General features: G+C 38.2%; 2 protein-coding genes across 2 annotated transcripts; both read right to left on the bottom strand.

Annotated features, from left to right (window-relative positions):
- Positions 1 to 388: 388 nt before the first annotated feature.
- Positions 389 to 16,145, bottom strand: kif14 (kinesin family member 14). Its single transcript, XM_079471756.1, has 29 exons — positions 15,022 to 16,145; positions 14,675 to 14,929; positions 14,479 to 14,566; positions 14,281 to 14,379; positions 14,143 to 14,195; positions 13,831 to 13,861; positions 13,625 to 13,732; positions 13,093 to 13,209; positions 12,786 to 12,904; positions 12,308 to 12,480; positions 11,897 to 12,044; positions 11,074 to 11,137; positions 10,776 to 10,960; positions 10,067 to 10,169; positions 9,695 to 9,849; positions 9,444 to 9,591; positions 9,191 to 9,343; positions 8,875 to 9,007; positions 8,679 to 8,772; positions 7,696 to 7,837; positions 7,197 to 7,300; positions 5,983 to 6,083; positions 5,561 to 5,797; positions 5,253 to 5,440; positions 3,548 to 3,700; positions 3,115 to 3,234; positions 2,813 to 2,887; positions 1,345 to 1,486; positions 389 to 1,250 (listed from the first exon to the last, which is right to left on the bottom strand). Exons 1-29 carry the CDS (start codon positions 15,834 to 15,836, stop codon positions 886 to 888), a joined length of 4,668 nt encoding a protein of 1,555 aa, XP_079327882.1. The 5' UTR covers positions 15,837 to 16,145; the 3' UTR covers positions 389 to 885.
- A 697-nt stretch (positions 16,146 to 16,842) lies between these two features.
- ddx59 (DEAD (Asp-Glu-Ala-Asp) box polypeptide 59) lies at positions 16,843 to 20,318 on the bottom strand. The gene is made up of 7 exons (XM_079471758.1): positions 19,358 to 20,318; positions 18,428 to 18,610; positions 18,250 to 18,339; positions 17,906 to 18,157; positions 17,529 to 17,681; positions 17,243 to 17,371; positions 16,843 to 17,169 (listed from the first exon to the last, which is right to left on the bottom strand). The coding sequence occupies exons 1-7, from the start codon at positions 20,168 to 20,170 to the stop codon at positions 16,906 to 16,908; spliced, it is 1,884 nt and encodes a 627-aa protein (XP_079327884.1). The 5' UTR covers positions 20,171 to 20,318; the 3' UTR covers positions 16,843 to 16,905.
- Between the last annotated feature and the right edge of the window lie 823 nt (positions 20,319 to 21,141).

Here is a 21,141-nt window from a genome sequence, read left to right as displayed (position 1 = left end):
TTGTAGTTTGTTTCATTGGGTAAGATATTTGTGTTGCAACAATGTAACATCCTTGTGTTGCAACATTTAATGTCACAAAACACTTGTTACTATTGTAAATCTTTGCCAAAGTTGCCACAAATTGATTTACAATAGTAATCCAATAGTGACGATGACATTTTGTCCAAATCTAGGCTCAGTATTGTATTGGTTTTCCTTTTCATAATCACCATGTCTGAAAAAACTGTAATTGACAGCAAGTGCGGTAATCCTGTTGATGCTGCCTGCCATTTATAAGAAAATGCCAGGCATCATCACCAGGATTACCGCACTTACTGTCAATTACATGGGCTTGAAAAGTTGATGCACAACTCCTGGAAAGTTTCAAGTCATTAAAGAGGACACAAGACTGAGTCCCAGTGGGCGTTTATTACCGAAGTATAAATTATTGTTCGACAGTTACATGATCCAGAGAAAATGCTGCAACAACTGCCAAGCAGCACATATCCATGCCAATAAAAATGTGAATTGCCTGAGCCACAAAGCTTGTGCAAAGATTTCAAGTGCAAATATATAGTCAACAGCAAAGTGTTTTCTAAATGAATTATATGCGGTCTGGAAATAAATGATCCAGTTAATAGAATTAAACTACAAACCTTAAATAAAATGCGCTTGGTTGCTTGCAAAGTATACAGACACAATCTTAATACGTTCTACAAATAAGCCCTTCATTGAAACATCATAACCGACTACAATTAATTCTACAGATTGTACGACAGTTGTTCAATACTGTACACCTGTAGGAGTGTATATTGTAAATATATCAAAATGCCATTACACACACAATAAGGTTATATACACATGTCTAGTACCCTTATTAGGACATTCAATTGGTGGTTCCCCGCATCACACCCAGCGGGCATCTCTGGAACACGTGCTATTGCCGGAGGACAGAGAATACACAACTTTAGGGACGGTTCGGTTTCTGTTGGCATAACCAGGATCTTGCATCTCTGCAATAGTTAAGCGGTCATCTTCATCCAGCAAACGCATTTCATCCGTGCTTCTATCCGACGCCCCCGTCAAAGCATGCAGAGCCGATTGCACGTCATTGCGGGCGGCCATGGCACGCTTCACGCACGGAAGCATAAGACGGTCTGCCCGCCCGCCGCCCAGGTGGCGTGGGAGACCGTTAATGACATCATCAATAGTCTTGGATGAAGTCTGTACCGCTTGCCTGAAAGAACTGAGGCCAGCGTCGCTGCCTCTCCCTGCATTAGAATCAGACATCATAGAATAAAGTCAAGTCACATTTGTCAAACCCGAAAACTAGAAGTGTTTTTTATTGTGGAAAGAATGAGATACCCTTCAGGGAGCTTGACAGTGAGGAGTGGAGGTCTGTGAGGGCCTGGTTCAGCTTAAGAAGTTCAGAAGCCGTGTTCTGAAGTCCATACGTGTCTGAGTCTTCATTGTTCTTTGTGCAAGTCTCAGTGGAGTATGACCCCTCCTGTGAAAAAAACCCAAATATGCATAGTTTTTGAGCCATCATGCGTAGGACAATAAGCATGAATGTTGTCGTTGACTATGATGGTGCTTAGTGAGATTTTTAGATTTTAACAATGTACCCAATCACCTATATTGTCCTGAAATAAACAGAACAAAAATTCTGCCTCACATCCAATACTGTTTCACAGAAGAAGAAAGTCATTTGACTTTAGAAAAACCTAGCTTTTGAACTACTGCTTTATCATGACTTCACTGCTTTAAATACCTCTACGAACCTAAAGGCTGGAATACACTACAAAACTTAAGTTCAGATTTTGCCCCGTTTTTCAGGCTGGACTTGTTGCAGAAAGTCTGCACTAGACTTTATCTTGATTTTATCTTGCAGTGTGTGATGCCCTGTTTTTCTCTGAAAACTTTCAAAAAGTCTGCAAGTGTGTGATGTCTAGTTTTTAAAAAATCTGTTCAGATTTAAAGTCATGTAGTGTATTTCACCCTTAATGCAGAATTGAAAAACAAAAAGGTGTGATGTCATTTCGAACTAAATGTGGTCAAAACAATGCCAAACTAAGCAAAGTGAACCAACGCAAACTTTTGGGAAAAGTTTGGTGTGTCCAACAAACCCCTTTGAGGTGTCATTGGCAGGTTTAAGACACCTCAGATTTGGGATATTTCCCACCACAAATTTAGAAGAAAAGTTGGATTTAGCAACATTAAAAGTTTTCCTGTGGCTCAGTGGCTAGATCATGTCGCTAGGTCCCGGTTCAATCCCAGGAGATAGTCAGAAACAAATGAGTAGTACAATGCAATGCAAGTCGTTTGGGATAAAAGCGTTTGCCAAATACAAAAATGTAATACATTAAAAGTATTTATTACCGTTAAAAAAAGTGAGCACTGTTCCAGAAATTATTTCCAGTTCATGCTAACCAACACTCCGATGCCAGATTCACACTTTTAAACACTTATATAATTTAAAATGCAAGACCAAAACGTCTCGTTCATTTCGGGCCACTGAGTTCAGGCAGCGTGGTGGTGATGGTGAGTGTGGTATCCATTGTTTACCCTAGCATCCCATTGTCTTGTTGAACAATACCAACGAGCCTGTAGTTTGTGTATTAAAGATAACAGTTACAGCCACATTAAAGTGACAGATAAGGCACCACTCAATCCATTTATTTTCTAAACAACACTATGACCAAAGACGCGCGATAAGACCGTTTAGGTGCTTCGTTTAACAAGCGTTGTGAAAGCTAGTCTGCCTCGAACATTGCGGGGATGGTCATCAATCTGAAACATTTTATCTTAAATAACGGCTGTTTGTAAGGCCTACCGACAAACTGCAGTGGATGTAGCTTTGTAGAGCAAGGGCGACCTCCACCATTCTGTTCTTTAGACTCTGTAAAATCTAAAAAAATAATTGACAACGAATGCAAAAAAGATTTCAAAGTGACATTTGAACAATTCAAGCAAAATGCAAAAGCTAAGTAAACAATAATATACATAAATAAGTCACTGAAGAGATAACACAGATTTCCATAATAAACATGTATTTTAATCTTAGACTGATGTTTGAATTTGATTAAAAATGCCAGCTAAAAGATTTTTCACCTTACAGAGATTGAAAGAACTGACCTGTGTTCTAGGCTGAGATATCTGAGCGTCTCGAAGCATCAGTTTAGTGATGGACAGACCAGCGTCGAGAAGAGCAGTCACACCACGATGCATCCCCTCCTGCACATGTAAAAGTGACCTCTAGAAAAAAGAAAAGAGAGATACAACAATTTTTCAATATTTTATCAGCCGTGAAGTAGTTATATATTTGTTGCCACATTTACAGATACACATCAGCAAGCACAAAACACACAGTCATATTGATACACTGAAATTTAAACCTTAGGTATGCCTTCAATTGTTTTTGATCATTTAAAACAAACAAAAAGTTATAACCAAACACAGACCGGAAGTTAACTTTAGGCCGTCTATATATTAACAAGTGTGCCATAATGCTATCTTTCAACATATTCTGTAAAGCCTGAAGGACTTAAAGAGTGTTAAAGATACCCACGCTGCCTATGACCTCTGAACCGAGTTCAGTCAAATGAAGTTCAGTCCCGCTTACTGCAGCCAGCAAACCAATGGTGCTGAGAGCTGTGTTCAGACACTTGGTAACCTTCCTCTGGGCCTCTGTTACCATGGAGGAGATCTCAGAGTCACAGCCCTGAGTAAAGATTATATAGAAAACTCTTACTTTGTGGATTGACAAAAAGTCTTCAGGCTTCAAATATTGAAATCTAATTTCTTAATATGAATTAGAGGTCCAGTGTATATTTTTTTGGAGGATCTATTGACAGAAATGCAATATAATATAAATAATTTGGTCTTTATACACCTCTGAAGACATAATTAAGCGTTATGTTTTTATTACCTTAAAAAGAGATATTTCTACCATGCGGTTCCCTTGTATGGAATTCAACCAGTTTGTTTCTAGAGTAGCTCTAAACAGACAAACTGCTCTACAGAGCATAAATACATCATTTAATTTGGCAAGGAAGGGAAAACTTGATGACATCTTAGTGCTGCATCAGCCGCCAAAGTGCTTCAAAAGTGAGGGGTGAGTAATGGCTGGAATACACTACAAGACATTTCAAATCTGAACAGATTTTTTAAAACTAGACCTCATACACTTGCAGTTTGAAAGTTCCAGATAGAAACACACTAACTGATCAAATCTGCAGACTGGCACAGACTTTCTTCAACAAGTCCAGACTGTAAAATCTGGGCAAAATCTGAGCAAATGTCTTGTAGTGTATTTTAGCCTTAAACTGCTGGTTGCAATTCGCAACCTCACCACTAGATTACTTGGAATTTCATACACTGGACCTTAAAGATTTGTATTCTTTAACAATAGTGATGAAATTGTACAGTGCCCTTCACTTCTATTGGCACCCATGATAAATGTGAGGAAAATAAATCGGTATCGTTTCCCCTTTTGAACTTACATTTAAAAACAATCTCCAAAATTGCAGTATTTCATTGAAGGAAAACAATTTGAAGTATGGGGAATATCACATTGAAAAAATATGTTTCTTCCATACAATTATTGGCATCCTTGAATGTAATACACTCGGCAACCTCAATTGCTAAGAAAAACAGCTCAGAGTGTTTGCTTTTCAGTCTGATGAGGTTTGAGAATACATTGAGAGTCATCCGAGTCCATTCCTCCATAAAGAATTTCTCCAGATCCTTTACATGCTCCCTCTTCTTCAGTTCATCCCACTCAATCTCTATCAGAAATATATTATTTGGTTTTACCCATTGTGATGAATGATTAAGGGGGTTTTGGCTTTGTGTTACATAATATTAAGTCATGACGGGACAACATCGTGTTTCTAGTCACCTTGATGTGCTCAGAAAATTTTAATATGAATGCAGGTTTTCTTGGGGAGATATTTTACTCATGAGAATTTCTAAGGGTTGTCAATAATTGGGGCCGAGGTGTATTAGAGAAAAACTTTCTTGACAATGTGGAATTTTGTAGTTGTTTTTACATAAAAGATCAAAATGAGCAAAAAAATGCAGATTTACTTTACACCTTTCTTGGCTCATATTTATCAAGGGTGCAAATATAAGTGGAGGGCATATTGTATAATGTACCTTTCTAGGGCATTCTAAAACCAATATCCAATTTAGTGCTTATGGTACTTCACATCATTTATTAGGAAAGGACTGGTTGATGTATTAAACAGTTCCACCAGTGTTTCTGTAAGTACCTGAATAAGTAACTGAAGGTAGCCTCCGATATTTTTAACCTCCGCCTTGAGCTCTTCGGCTGTCTGAGACGCCGCATTCGAGCTGGGCTTAATGTTAGAGACCCAGTGCATAGTAACAAACACGGCCCTCTCCACAGCAGAAGTGGCCTTCACTAGATGCGTCTTGGCTTCAGTACTGCAAGCAAACACTGTTCCCACATACATAAACACGACAAAATGAGACTCTTTGTAATGACCTCAGCATTCAGACTGAATTGAATAATGACACTGATGAATGCCTCTTGATCTAGTTTGTTAAAAACTCTTACAGTTCTCCTGACTGTCCTCGTCAAGGTGATCGTAGAGGTCAGCGATAGACCTCACAGCACCGTGTACGGCAAGCAGGTCTAGGGTCAGTTTGTCGGCCAAGCTCTCGTCCTCGTCGGCTGATTGACAGGAGCGTAGGCGGGCGATGGATGCGCCGATCAGATCTTTGCAGATTGACGGGAGGGCAGAGTCAGAGGTGCTGGAGTGAAGGCTGGGGGGTTTGCTCATACCCATGAGCCCTATTGACACAATATAACATTTTATAAATGTAAAAAATTTAAAAAACTGCTTAGTGACATGCTTACATCAAAGTGAATTGAAACTACTGTAACTGCAGTTCTCCCAAGTACAATGTACTTTTAGAGAAAAGCTTTATTTGTGTGCCAACTGGGTATAAACAGACAGGGTACAAGTGGTACTTTACCGGTAGACTGTGAGGGACCACAATGTAAGCTTTGAATGGGATGCACTCTGATCTCATAGAGACGGCCAGATATCCTCCTGCTCTTTAATAAACTTCTACTCCTGAGACAGATAAAAACAGAGAAGCAGATATCCAGAACATTACACAAACAACAGCTCAACTCAGTTTTCTGCTGCTCCTGCAACAGTCGGTTACGCCACATGCGTCATAAGCACTTTATAGGGGAGTGTGAAGTATGGCATTCGAACAGTTGAACAATGTTCCTATACACCTCCTCACCAAAGAAAATGTTCCAGTTGTTGATGTACAGAACTACAAAGGCCCTGTTTAAACCTGATATTAAGAGACTTTTCTTCTGCAGAACAAATAAGATATTTCAAAATTAGCAACCACACAACATTGACCCCATTGACTTGCATTGGATTTGTGTCTATACAATAGAAGTTGAATGGGTACCGCTGTCGTTCGGCTACCAACATTCTTCAAAACAAATTCAGAAGAAAAGCCATACAGGTTTGAAATTACATTTTTGGGGTTACAATCCCTTTAATAGAATTAAAATAGAATTCACAGACAACACAATATCATATTACATTATCAAGTTATCGCCATTGTCAATTCTACTTAATATTGAAGAAAAATGTAGACAACACAACTTGATAATGCAATATGCAAATAGTATTATCACACAGTATTTTTGGGGTTACTATGCCTTTAATATTATTTAAATGGAATAAACAGAACGCAATACATAATCAAGTTATCGCACGTTACATTTTTCTTTCAGTTTTGTATTGCTGCATTTTCATGTTTTTTAAAGTTATTTTCTTTAGGCTCCATGTGTCTAAGATAAAAAACAGGTTTAACTGCAAACCACTGCGTTCTGCGATGCATTAGGGCGAATTAGCATTCACGCTGCAAGGTTTTTCAGGGCTGGTGTGGTTTTGGTTGAATTTGGCGCTATGCACGTGCCCATGTAAGCAGTAAAAATGGCAAAGCAGAAAAATGGAAACGCAAAGTGGAAAAATGGTAGAGAATAAAAGGAATGTGCTGCTTTCTAGACTTTTCCATTCTGCTTGGTTTACAAGAGGAAAAAACATTGCGATGGAAGAAGAAACAGTGTCATGATTCCCGGGCACAAAGACAACTCTGAACCTTTTGTATAATCAGAAACTCATTTATGGAAAGCATAGAATATCAATAAATTGAAATACCTTCTGCGAGAGAAGGAGGAGGTAGAAGAAGAGGCAGATAAGTCTGGTTCCCACTCATCGTTAGGGTTGTAAAACACGTCGTCATCTTTAGGACTGCTCTCCCCCTATAGCCAATAAACATCAAACTTGATTTAGCTTTGGATTCTTTTACGGTAATAAGCAGGAGTGCCAGCGCTACATGCTTCTTGCTTTTATTGGATAATTAGAAGGCCTCATCTTTTATTACGCTCAAACAACCATGTTCTGCATGAAATATTTAACACCGGATGTGTCCTACCAAGACATCACATGACACAATTTCAGTGTAAATAAATGACTGCTTCTGCATATTTATTGTACAGTTCTCTGTACCAATGAGATGTTATGGTGGGTGGGGCTACTAGCCCAATACTAAATGAAGAGTGACTAACAAAATATTGTTACACATGGCTTGTTACAGCATCACATGTATTAAAGTTAAAGCAAGGAACATGGTTAGAGATTTATTTTATCAGCCCACCTGGTCGAGTTCTCTCATGCCGGCCAAGTTACTCTGAAACTTCTCCAGACTCCAGTAGGTGGAAATCCCCAGTTTGGTGTTCTGAACCTGGACCTGCAGCAGGGCGTCTCCACCGCCATTTTCTTTATCATTTCCCTCGTGTCTGAGAGAAAAACGCAATCTGAACATTCTTGTAAGCCAAACTGTAAACACTATAATGTAAAAAAGTAAATTTGCCCAGGCAGACCATGTTCTTGGATAAGGTTTCTGGACCTGGAATAATATTCCTTTCAAAATATCGAATAGCCAAAACTATTCCTAACCCTTGAATTAACCATAACCAACTTCTAAAATCCAAAGAAAAAAAAGGATGTAGCACCATTTTGCATTAATATAAATGTTATCCAGCCTAATAATCCCCATTTGAAAATTCTTGCAGGAAACCTGTGAGACCCCGAATAACACAGTTTAGTAAAAGGAAAACCTAAGAATTTCCGCAGAATTCAAATACAAAATCAGGCTATTATTTGAAAAACAAACTAAAAATTACAGATGTTGCCAGAACAAAAATAAATTAAATCAATCATTTCAAAATTGCTTAAAAAGTATTACAAATTTAAATATAAAAGTAAAACCTAATGGCGTGTGCACTCTAAATTGAATTAAAAATGTTACGCTAGCCGATTACTGAAAAATAGATGCAAAAACTGGATTGCAAAGAATGAATCGCCTCAATTACGTCTTTCTCACAAGTTGAAAAATGTCAAATCGAGTAGGAAATTTGCGTGAAAAGCTCAAGGACATGTCTGGTTTGGCAGGTCAGGATGCGTGAAGAAACACTCCATCATGTGAGGTTTTTATGCGATAAAACTAGTTAAAAAAATCATAATAACTTTTCCCTGTGATAGGTGAAGCTCAGCACTAACCCTAAAAACCAAACACAAAATCAATTATCGCGCAACACATCCTACTTGAGTAAATCACTTCCACCCACAAAACTGTACCTGCTGAAGACCGTGTGCTTCCTGAGTTTGGCACTGATTTTGTTTGCTTCTTCAATCATCAAAGACAGCTTCATAGCATCCCACTGCGGATAGGCTGCAAACACAATAAAGCAAAATATAGTCAAAAACACACAGTTTAAAAAAAAATCGCCATGATAGATTTTGATTGACTATTTTTGACCTTTTTGTTATTTACCTGATTTAGCAGTTTGGTTAACTTTCTGAGCACGTTTTGTCTCTATCTGAGCCAGATCTTCTCCTATCTTCCTCTTCTCTGCCTCAAGGGCCTCTATGATTTTTGCATGACGGATATCATGGTCAACCAAGGCCTAAAGAAGCAGAAATCCAAAATGTTAATTGAGATATCTGTAGGAAAAGCTCACGTGGCTTGTGTGGAAAAAATACAAACACTACAAATCAAGCTGGGATGCCAAAATATCGATGACCAAAAGTTGAATACCAGGACATTTCTTAGAAAGATAAACAAGGTTTAAAACGAGTTCTAATGTCACCTGTCTGGTAGACTGAGCCTCCACCTGCAGACGTTTCTGATGGGCGTTTACTTCCCATTCCAGCAGCGTCTTGGCAGTCTGCAACTGTTCGATCTGACTGACGGCTCGTTGTTTGTCTTGTTCCTGCTCTCTTTTCTTTACACCTTCGTTCTCCTGAAAATAAATAGGTAAGCATTTAATAAATGTCTTGACATCTCTCACAGAAGAAGGCAAATTAAACAATCCTGTGCAGTATATTAGCATGTATTCTGACCAGCTCTCTCTCCAAAGCTTTGATCCGATTCTCGTACTGGATCTTCTGCTCGCTCAGCTCCTGCTGTGCCATCTCTTCAGCCATCTGGATCCCTTGCATCATCTCCTCTTTGGCCTTCAATCGTGCCGCCTCGATTTCTGCTTCAAGTCTATGTAAAAAACAAAAGGTCAATTGTATGCTTCTATTTCTTAACATTGCATTCTAGCTCAACTTTGTGAAAGTGATTAGTAAGCAGTGGGCTAGTAACTCACTGAGCCCTCTGAGCCGACAGTAGTTCATTTTTGGCGAACTCAAAGTCCCTCTGACCGTCTCCGGCATTCCAACAGGACACACGCTTGCCGCTTTGAACCTCAGAGGGGTGGTTGAAACGAAAGTAGTGATCGCCTCCGAGAATCACACGGTCTCCCTTTAATAGAGAAACAGAATGAGTAAATAAATACACAAACCCTGAATGATTCACGTGGAGGTTTTAGAGACATTAACACTGCTTTTGCCCCAGCAGTAATTGGTCAGGCAGGGAATCTGAGATTTATGTTTGTCAATCTTAAACCTTATTTTGCTGTCTTCAGATTTGCCACCAACACTCTGTCAGTGGAATCGTGGGTGATTCATTTGACACTTACATGGTGAAGCACGGTGCACTCGGACACGATATTTCCATTCAAGTAGGTCTTGGCATTCCGCATTGGTTTAATGCTGATGGTACCTTTCACATTGGAGATGACACTAAAAATTTATATAAACATAGAAGATGTAAGTTTAATAACTGCCACAAAGGTCAAAATTAGCTTGTGTTTTTATTCCGTTTTTAAATAATATCCGACTTCCCAGGCTGCCAGGAATAAATGCTTTTATTATTCAGTTTTAAATTATCCATAAAATTGCCTAAATGTCAGCAAATGTCAGCAAAAAATGTCAGCAACCAGCTAGTTGTTCCATTAGCATTTTCTGCCCCCTCAGACCTTTTTTGCTACTGTACCTTTAAAACTTCTGTACATACATGACCTCTGTAATCATGGCATAACTACACAAAATAAATGCTTAAATAATAAATCCGACCAAGCTTCGGTTTTCACAATGAACACAAATCATGATTTTTCAAGTCCTTTTTGGATCTTAAAGTCATAGTTCAACCAAAAATGAAAATTCTGTCATCATTCACTAACCCTCTTTTCATTTCAAACCTGTATGACTTTCTTCTGCAGAACATAAAGGATTTAAATGACATGAGGATGAATAAACAATGACAGAATTGTATAAGTTTTGGGTGAACTATGCCTTTAAAGCAAGCCAAATACCATCTTGGAGAACTAACTGGACAATCAATCTCACCAGTGCTCATCGGCGATAAGAGCCCCAGACAGCTGGATGTCATGGGCCGAAACAGACTTGAGCTTGCCAACCTTGGTTTCACCCTCTTTAATCATGTACAAGAGCATCTCTGACAGCTGCGGATCCTCATTCAGGTTCACAAGGTTAGGCAGCCGGTTATCCACCTTAAAGGTGACGCCAGCCCTCTTGGCAAGGTAAAGAGAAACAAAGTAAGAAACTTAACAAGGAGAAAGATGAACATGAAGCGCATCAATCCATCAAGTTTATAGTCTGATTGTTATTTGAACGATGAATTTACCTGCAGCTCTTTGGTTTCCTCACGTTTCTTCTTTTCTGCCTCTTCCAATTTTTCCTTCCAAGTTCTATAAACAATAAAACAAAAAAATGAAACATATCACTCTTGCAAAATCGCTGTTGATGTAGAACAAAAAACAAATCTTTGTGAGAAATTATTTCCACAATACAAGAGACACAAACCAAAACTGCAAATGATCGTTTCCAAACTTATATCCTATAGACTATAATTATGTAACAACAAAAAATATAAGAGCGTAAGAAAATAAAATCTGGGAAAAAATTTGAAATTAATATGAATAATTATTAACAGTTTGTTTTCTAAATTTTTGCCGTAACCCCACAGGACACGTGTACGGTTTATTTGACACATACCCCTGATGAATGTCAAATATATATAGTAATAAATATACTTTATTACTAAATATAGTCTTTGCACGTTATATTAAAATTACATTTAGCAGATCCTTTTATCTAAAGCGACTTAAAAATTAGGTAAACAGTGGAAGCAATTGGAAAAACATAAGTACAACAAAAAGCATAAGTGCAATAAAACTTGTTTCATATAGCCTACCACGGTATACAAAGATAAGGATTTTATTTGGCTAGAAAAAGTAGAAAGAGATGGAAGTCAGAACTGATTGGTCGGGTTAGAAGTGAAGAGAAGGTTTTAAAGGGAGTACGAGAGTCAGGTGAGTTGTTGATTTTAGCGTAATAGTCCTCAGTACTAAGAATAACATTTTTAACTAATTTTACTTTGAAAGAATATATAAAAAGCTTTTTTCAATATTGCGTATAATGTGAGGAATAACCTTGAGTCATCTCACCTGTGAGCTTCAGCCATGTCTCGCTCCTGTTGAGAGAGTTTGTTCTTAAGAGCTGTGATCTCTTGCTGAAAAAGTCTCATGTTCTCCGGCTCGACACCCTGAGAGCTCATCTGAGCCGCACGGAGTTTCTCAACCTCTGCCTTCAGCTCTACACATGTCGCACAAGTCAAAAACAAGCAATCAAACATTCATTTTAATATTTGAAATACCCATCAGTGGGTTTGTAGTCAACAGATCACAGAAGGAAGCCATTATTTCTGTAAACGCAGCGCCATCTAGAGGACTAGCAGTGTAATGCTTTTCCTCACAACAGACAAAACAAACACAAACAGCAAATGTAGACTGTAACATGGCTAAAGACACAGAATTAGGCTACTTATGTTTTAAAAAGATTGAAATGTCAGGCCTGACCTCGGATCAGTTTGGCGTTTGTGTCTTCGTTGACTTTGGCTATATTAATGATCATACGGGCCTGCTGGGCGTATCGCAGTGTGCTCAGGCTTTCTTCCATGTTACTGGTCGCAGGACTCAGCGTGGCGATCATTGCAGTCTTAGAGTTCCCACCGAGACTTTCCTTCAGTAACCTAAACACAAGGTGATATAAATTGATAGATGTTTATTACCCTTTTGGAATTCATGCCAATTTTTAACTTAAAGACAACGTTGTATCAAAATGTATGTATTTTATGTGTGTATAATATAATGTTGTAGGTCTCACAATTAATTCTAATCCTACGGAAAAGATTATTCCCATCCTACATAATTTCCTGCAATATTGTCAGCTAGATTCATTTTAATATATTACAGCATGAAAGATGTTATGCCGTGTTTTAGTCTTCAAAACTTACATGAAACAAAATAAGACATATTTATTTTTAACACTTCTCACCATGTAAGCACTGACTCTCTATACGGGGTGAAGACCTTTTTTCTGCTCTGTGCCTGTTCCGAGAGTGAAGAGATCACTTTTCCTAATGTCAGCAGTGACTTGTTGATACTTGCTCCCTCCTAAAGAAAATGATACAAATGTATTTCTTAATACAGTTTATTTATGCATGGCAATGAAATACAACTCAACACGCTTGTGTTCATTTCTCTAAATTGTACCCCAAAAAATCGAAAGAAACAGTAACAGCGGTGTGTTCTCTTGTGTGATTATGACATGAATATAAATGAAAAAGTAGATATTGGATTACTCGGAGTCGATCTCCACTGGTCTGGGCTGAAGTGCAACGCTCACTTCCAGCCAAATCCACCAGGTTTATCCTGCTGGTGATGCAGTGATCATGTTCCTCCTCCTCCACAAACTCTGTCTGTGAACATGTTTAAAAACACCATCATATATGTGAGATGATATAATATATCATCAAATGCATCAGATCTAACATCATTGAATACTAATTTAATAGTAGCAACATGCTCCACCGGTTGAGGGACAGGAATTAAAATTATATAATTAACTCAACCTCAGGTTGTTCCAAATTTAGGAAGATATTTGAAAGAATGTCAGTAACAAAATAGATCTCATCCGCATTTACTGCCATTGTAGGAAAGAAAACTATGAGAGTCAATGGGGGATTAGATCTGTTTGGTAACTTTGGATACGTTATGTTCAGCAGATCAAAGAAATGTATACAGGTTTGGAAGAAACTGAGAGTGACAGAATTTTCATTTGTGGGTGAACTGTCCCTTTAAGGTTAAGTGTGAATGAATGAAATTCAGACTTACTTTAGTTTGTGTCATGACCAGGGTGAAAACGGAGTGGGATCTTGAGCTTTTATCATTCATGCCGGTGGCAGCCGTGGCTCTCTGTTTGTTTCCGAGCTCAAGCCAAGTCTGTGAAAACAAGGGAGGGGGAAACAAATAAACATTTACCTAAACCAGAAAGCATAACAGGCAAAGAACTGAAGCGAATGGGCATGAGCTCTCATTACCTGAATATCAGCATATGAAGTGACCACATTCCTGCAAGAGACCATAATCAATAAAATATATATTCATTATACATTTCTTTTAGTATAATATTTCTATAAGACTGTTCAATTGCACCAGTTGGATTTAATTTACAAACACCTTTATCCATCAAGCACTGCCTATATTTCAGTTATATACAGAAATTAAGAGAGATTGTAAAATAAATATTTAAGTGTTTTCTTTCCATGACTTTGCAAGACATTAAAAACACAATAACAAACGTCCTCAGCTTTTTTTTATGATCGCAGGTGTTTGATAAAATGTTTGCTTACGTGGACAGGTCTGCAACATAAGGCCCATATACTGGATGCTCTCTGACACGAAGCTGGAAAAAAACATTACAATTATTTAGAAACTAAGAAAATATAATATCACAAAATTATATTTATTGTGTCTGATGTTATACGTACAGGCATTTTCTTCTGATTTTGATCATCCTTTCGCACCAGCAAATCATGGATCTTCTCATTGTACACCTCAAAGTAGCTCATCTCCAGATGGCAGGAAACCTTTAACATATATAAACGTGTTTAGAAAGCTTGTTTTAATTTATTTATAGATCAATGGAACTTAAAATAAACTACAAAGGAATAAAATAGGTCAGTAACCTCTTTGGTGTCAGTCTTGGACAATCTTGAGAAAAGTTCCTCGCAGAACCTGGGAATAACACCAGCTTCTTCCCCAAAACCCATCATCCTAAAACAAATATACAATGACACTTTGTAAACAATAACCTAGTTGACACACTTTTATTTGTAAGCCTTTACACGAAATCTGATTTCAAACTACTTTCACATCACTTACGTGTAGGACTTTCCCGAACCTGTTTGACCGTAGGCAAAAAGACACGTGTTGAATCCTTCAAACGCTCTTTCAAGCAAGGGCCGAGCCAATTTTTCATAAACCATCTTCTGACTGGAAAAATTTGCATCCGATTCATCAACGGAGCAAAAAGAAATGTCAAACATAAACGTATGGCTTTGTTTGGTGTCTGGATGCTGCACTAGTGTTTCCTGGTTGTTCATGAAGATCACCTGACTGGCTTTCTCATTCTTCTCTCTACAGCCACAAAGAACAAAGATGATGCACTTTGAAAAATTCATCATTAAATGTGTTAACTTTACAACCAGCACGGAGCTAAAATATCTCACCTTGAACTAAAAGGTCTAACTCGAACCGCAACGGTGACAGCGCTGTTCTCCATCTTCAGCTCTTCGGGTGGAACCGCAGCACTTGTTCTGCTTCCAGCTTCTACGGGAACATTCGGTTCTCCTGAAGCAGGTCTAGAAGCACTCGGTCCTCCATGAGGTGTGGAGCTCATTAGGGTCGTAGGTCTCCTCACCTGTGATGTGGGTGTCATGTGCCTATTTAAACCACCAATCTTCTCACTGTTTGTTCCCCATCTCGATCTTCCAGGTTCTGTGCTCACATGTGGTGCTTTATGGGCGCCGACACTTGTATGCGTCATAGACGTGGGTCTAGATGCATCTTTACCAGCCAACCTCTCAAAAACATCTCTCTTGACACTTAGTTTCTCAAACTGAGTCCTTCTTGTGGGTGTTGAGACTGTTTTTCCCTCAACGAGGGTAGTCTCTAGCTTCTTGGTGCATGTTTTCTGAGCAGATGGTGTTTTTCCAGGTGTGTTGCTGGTTTTATTGATGCCCTTTGCTGACACGTGTGATGGATTGGGTTCAGATAGGACTTTCGTTCTGGTTATGGATCCTGTTCTGGTCCGTCGCTTTAGTGTCAGGCGTTTTTCTGGGGTTTGGTTCTCCTGTGTGGTTACATCCTGGTTTGTAGTAGTTTTGCTGCTCGGTTTTCGTTGAAGATTGAGTCTACCACTATATGAAACTGGTTTATGAGTGTTGTCACCGCATTTGGTGAGCGCGGAGATCACATACGTCCTGTTTGTTTCTTTGGTTTTATTGAAAGATGACGTCGTCTCTCCGTCTTTTGAGCCATCCATGATTGTTATCGTCCAAAGCGGTACTTTAAACGTGTTTAAACGAATCCATAGAACGTTTCATACACAACCCTCACGATTGTATTAAAATTTGATCGCAGAAATTAAAAGTATTAAAAGTTCATCGGCCTGAGACGGTACAGACTGTACGCGGACTTCTTGATCAAAAGAGATGAACTGTCAATATAAACAAAAAACTCACTGTACGTGCACCGCCATACTGCCGCGTCAATTCAAAACCAGTATTCGGGTTGTGATTGGCCAGCTGCGCATGACGTAAGCTCGTAGACGCGCATGTTCTCAAAAAGGGAGGTTGTTCCAGACGACGATATTTCACATATAGCATCAACCCGGAAGTCATTCTGGAACGGCGCATTTTTTAAATGTTAAATACTTCTTAATATTTTGTTACTAAATCGTTAATGTTGTGATGTTACTAAATACTTAAGTTAATAAATTCAGACGTTATTACCGGATCTAGTGTGGGAAATATACGATACCCGGTGTGTCTGGAACATAAGCCTTTATTTTTTGCTAAATATATTGAAAATAAAAATGACAACGCACACTGTCATATCGAGTCTTTACTATAGCGCAGAATGATGTTATTCTTATTACTGAAATCTTTTTATTATCATGAGAATATAACGACCCTAGGTAAATAAACCATGTTTTTATTATAGTTAATGTGAAGTAATCATGTTTTTTTTTGGCGGATTGGCTACCATTTTATTAGTACAATTTTACTACAGATGTATTTGATTCAACTGTGGTTATAGTAGTGACACCTCTGTAGGCTACTTTCTTTGTTTCTGTGGTTTTACAAATACCATCATTACATTAGTGTGAATCTAAGAATATCTCAAAATGATTGCAATTAGAAGCAAAAGATTCTTAGACATTTGAATAATGAGAATTACAATTTACAATAATAATCACATTTTAAAATCTAATTTTTTATAGTTTCTCATATTCATCTTATGATTTTGATCAAAACATGACAAATGTTGTATTCATAAGTAACATTTATTGAAAATACAAATGAGAAAACAAAATCACACTAATACATATTTTATTTCTTCGCTGAACTTCTTTCATGTCTCCTGATGATGTCAATGAGGTTGCTCTTGGTTACGACGACATCATCTCTGTGTTTACGCTTCTGTTTGGCTCTCCTCATTTGTTCATGCAGATGGGGGGAATTGAGGAGTTGCGGGGGCAGTATGGAGCCAGTGGGTTTTACTCTGTCTACAATATCCAGAAACAAACGCTTGTTGTTGTTGTTCATGAAGGTGATGGCTGTGCCTCTGTGGCCTAGTCTACCCGCTCGACCGATCTAAAATGAACGCATTCTGTTATTATTGTCGTCATTATTGATACACATTAATAATTTGCAATACTCTTCATACCTGATGAACGTATTCGTCCATGTTTGCCGGCATGTCAAAGTTAACTACCAGTTTAACGTTGACCAGGTCGAGCCCTCTGCCGAGAATACCGGTGCTAACGACCACTTCATACTGCCCATCCAGAAGACCCTAGGCATGATAGCAATACAGAACAAAATATGTTTGTTAATAAAAAAAAAATAACAATATAAACGTATGATAAGTCAGAACGTATGAACATGACATGAACTGAATAATCAGTGCTACAGACTTTTGACTGTATAACACAATGAATTTGTTGTGTTACCTTAACAATTTTATTGCGTTCCCACTGTGTCTTGTCAGAGTGTATAGCGATCGTGTTTAATCCCATAACCTTCTGCACAGCTTCACACAACAGATCGGCCCCCAGTTTACAGTCCACAAATACGACAACCGGTGGCTGATAGAGCTTACCGTCCTTTGAGTACACAAAAAACATCAGTTCAATATTATTCTGCTGTTAATTTGTAAAAGTTTATATCAATTAGAACAATGTTAGGGATGGTTGTTTTGATATGCACACATGCTGATTCATAAAATACTTCAGATATTAGTTGGTAACATTAGCTGAAATGAAAAGTTGCATCAGTCATGAAGCAAACTGCACTTAAATATGTTAAATGTACGCGAAGCTTCACTCACATTTAAAATCTCAAAGAGTTTCTTTTTCTTTGATGGCTCCTCCACCCAGAGAACTATCTGTCGGACGTTGGAGCAGGGCTGGTTCTTCTGGCCGATGGTGATGCTCACAGGGTCACGTGTGAGACGAGCTGCTAGCTCTTCAGTTCCTGTTGGAATGGTGGCTGACGTCAACAAAGTCTGATGCTCTTCAGGGATGTGCTCCAAAATCTCAAGAACCTGTTGCTGGAAGCCCATCTTCAGCATGGTATCTGCCTGGTAAGTTTTTTAGAAGTACATTCATAATTTTTCCAGGTTATCATCAGAAACAAACTAGACAACTGTTAAGACACAAAATATGAGGTTACCTCATCAACCACAACAGCTCTGGCATCTTCTAGCCGTACAGCTTTCTGTTTCAAGATTTCGAGAAGGCGTCCTGGAGTGGCTATTACAATCTAAAGTCGACATAAGTAGCATTTGTAACCACAGACATGAGATTTGAAACAAGGTGTTGTGGTAACAAATTTACCCTAAGCAAGGTACCTTGATCTTATGCTTAAGTCGATGGAGTTGAGGGGGTAATGGCATCCCACCCACTAGAAGAGAAGTTCTCATGTTTGGCAGACCCATTATCAGCTCTTTTGTCTGTTTCTCTATCTGGATGGCCAGCTCTCTGGTCGGAGTCAGGATAACACACGTGGGGCTAGATGGAGCAACAGTTTGACTCTGGATAGAAATAAAAATTCAGACAAAATGAGGTGTGACATTTGAAGCATTTTAGATTGTGTCATCGTGTATTTGAATTATTAAAAAAAAATCAATTTAATCATTTATCAAGTATTTTTATATTATTTATTTGAATACATTTTTGAAAATATCTATTGAATAATTTTTTATAATTAACATAACTATATATATATATATATATATATATATATATATCGTAATTAGACTATACGTTATAATGCATATATAATTCCTTTTTTCATTATTTTATGTTTGCCATTACTTATATGCTAACTGTTTGATTTATATATAATAATATTATTTTAATAGAAATAAAAATCAAAACTAAAATTGACTTAACGATTAGTATTTTTAAAGGATTAGTAAAGAATACCCTTGACTTTATTTGTTTGTAATTGCAATGGAAATATAACTCTGTATTTTAGCTATCAATTGAGTGTATTCGACTACGCTTGTCAAATACAAAATTCATCAGCATTTATCTAAACTAACCATTCTAGTTGTGAACTTTTCAGAGGAAGTGCACTGAGAGTACAGAAGCGCCAAACATAGATCTGCTTATGAATTACTCATTATAGTGCAGAAGAGAGTACACCATATGTAGAGTAACAGCTGTTACAAAGTCAATTAGACAAAAAAGAAGCAAAGCCCGGATGACTGACATTTGCCTTATTGCTTATTGTCGATTAGTCCCTACCTGAAACAACAATCAGATGTAATATTTACCTCCAGGGCACGGACCACCAATGGAAGAAGGAAGGCAATTGTCTTCCCAGACCCAGTATCAGCAGTAGCAATAACATCTCTCCCAGTTAAACCAACAGGAATCATCTGCATCTGGATGGGAGTGGGAGCTTCATATCCAGCTTTCTTAAGATTGTCCCTTAGGACTGTGGGAAAGTTACAGTGCTCAAACTCTAAAATGGGTCTACAGACCTCACGGCCTCGAGTCACAATTGCCAACTCTGTTTTGACTCGCCCAACCTGTTCCTCTGTCAGTTCAGATATGAAAGAGTCCTCCTTGTGTGAGTAACCCAGATCTTGGGTATCTGATGCATGTGAGATATCAGAACCCCACCGTGGATCTTTATAAAAAACATTCTCTCCAAAGTCCATGCAGGTTTTGGCCAAATGACTGGCTTTACATTCTAGACTACAGACATCGTTGTCTGTTTTGTCGCAGATGTATTCTCCGTATCGACCGCACATCACGCAGACAGGTTCTCCGGGCTCGGGCCATCTCTGGTTCTTTTTGAAAGACTTTACAGGTTCCTCTTCTTCCTCATATTCCTCAGTCTCGTTCTGCTTCGGTTCCTCCTCTGTTTCACTCTCGCCCGTTTGTGATATTGAAGTCTCCAAGTTCAAGTCCTCCGGTTTATTTACAGTCGCATCTGGAAGACATTTCAAATCGGAGATCGGAGATGTGGTATCCGATTGAGAAGCGGAACCAGCGTCTTCGGATATCGCTTTGCTCCTTTTGGGGTTGTGCTGAGGGGACTCGGTGGCTCTTTTGAGCTTCAGAGATCTTGGCATAAACATCTTCTGCCCGCCCTCATCACACAACAGTTATTCGATAGATACACAACTTAATTACAAAGGAAAACGTGGACGACATATGCTATTTAATGTAATGGATATATCGCCATCTGTCGCTTCATAACAGTCGCACAGGTGTGACATCACGCACGGTTTGATGCTGGGAGTTGTAGTTTTTAAGCATCCATTGACTAAACGACCGTGAAATGTTCATACCATAAAATAGCATTATTTTCATTGTTATAATTCATTTTGTGTGTGTAAAACTGTATGTTAGAGAGTTTTTATTTATTAAGAAAAAACCCAATTACTAATTATAATTTTTTTAGATTTAGTGTTTGCTTGGTTTAACCGTAGGCCTACATGCACAGATGGAAGATATTTGTTAATGGTATTGTCTTTTTAGTAGCCCCAGTATTTATATATATATATATATATATATATATATATATATATATATATATATATATATATATATATATATATATATATATATATATATATATATGGTTTACATTTACATTGTTCTCAATAGGATCAAATAAACATGAAAATCTTGAGCAAATATTGAGTAAAATCTAAAAGTCAGAAAGAATCATGTTTATGAAGCTATTGAAATTTTCCCATGTCTAATTTCCACCATATCTCTATTTTTGCCCAGTTTTCGATTGTTGGCGTTTGTTGGGCGGAGCGCGCATGCGCAGATCATTTACTTCTACACAGTACTGCAGGGTGACCGCAGAGCGCTGGATGAATAGAGGAGGGAGAATAACCGTTAATATCTAGATGGGAATATGTGGGAAGAACATGGCGAGATCGTAAGGAGGACAAAGACTTTTTAAATAAGAAAACTTCATCCGCCTCTTCTGAATCCCGACTTGTGGGGCTCTTAAGCAGAAAACGGTACGAATCAAATGGGGTACCAGGATGAATACGGGCAGAACCCCACTGTATGATCGGATCGGGTCGGAATC

The sequence above is a fragment of the Barbatula barbatula genome (genome assembly GCF_947034865.1).
Source record: "Barbatula barbatula genome assembly, chromosome: 13".
NCBI classification, from domain to species: Eukaryota; Metazoa; Chordata; class Actinopteri; order Cypriniformes; family Nemacheilidae; genus Barbatula; species Barbatula barbatula.
Note: the sequence above shows the minus strand (reverse complement) of the source record. Positions and strands in the feature narration are given on the sequence as shown.

Excerpts from the sequence above, each read along its gene's own strand:
- ddx59 (XM_079471758.1), bottom strand. The coding sequence starts at position 20,170 with ATGTTTATGCCAAGATCTCTGAAGCTCAAAAGAGCCACCGAGTCCCCT. Across the intron at positions 18,158-18,249 it reads GAGCTGTTGTGGTTGATGAG|GCAGATACCATGCTGAAGAT; the intron begins GTAACCTCATAT and ends AAAACTTACCAG. Across the intron at positions 17,682-17,905 it reads AACTCTTTGAGATTTTAAAT|GACGGTAAGCTCTATCAGCC; the intron begins GTGAGTGAAGCT and ends GTGTACTCAAAG.
- kif14 (XM_079471756.1), bottom strand. The coding sequence starts at position 15,836 with ATGGATGGCTCAAAAGACGGAGAGACGACGTCATCTTTCAATAAAACC. Across the intron at positions 14,930-15,021 it reads GTTAGACCTTTTAGTTCAAG|AGAGAAGAATGAGAAAGCCA; the intron begins GTGAGATATTTT and ends TTGTGGCTGTAG. Across the intron at positions 14,567-14,674 it reads GGTTCGGGAAAGTCCTACAC|GATGATGGGTTTTGGGGAAG; the intron begins GTAAGTGATGTG and ends TATTTGTTTTAG.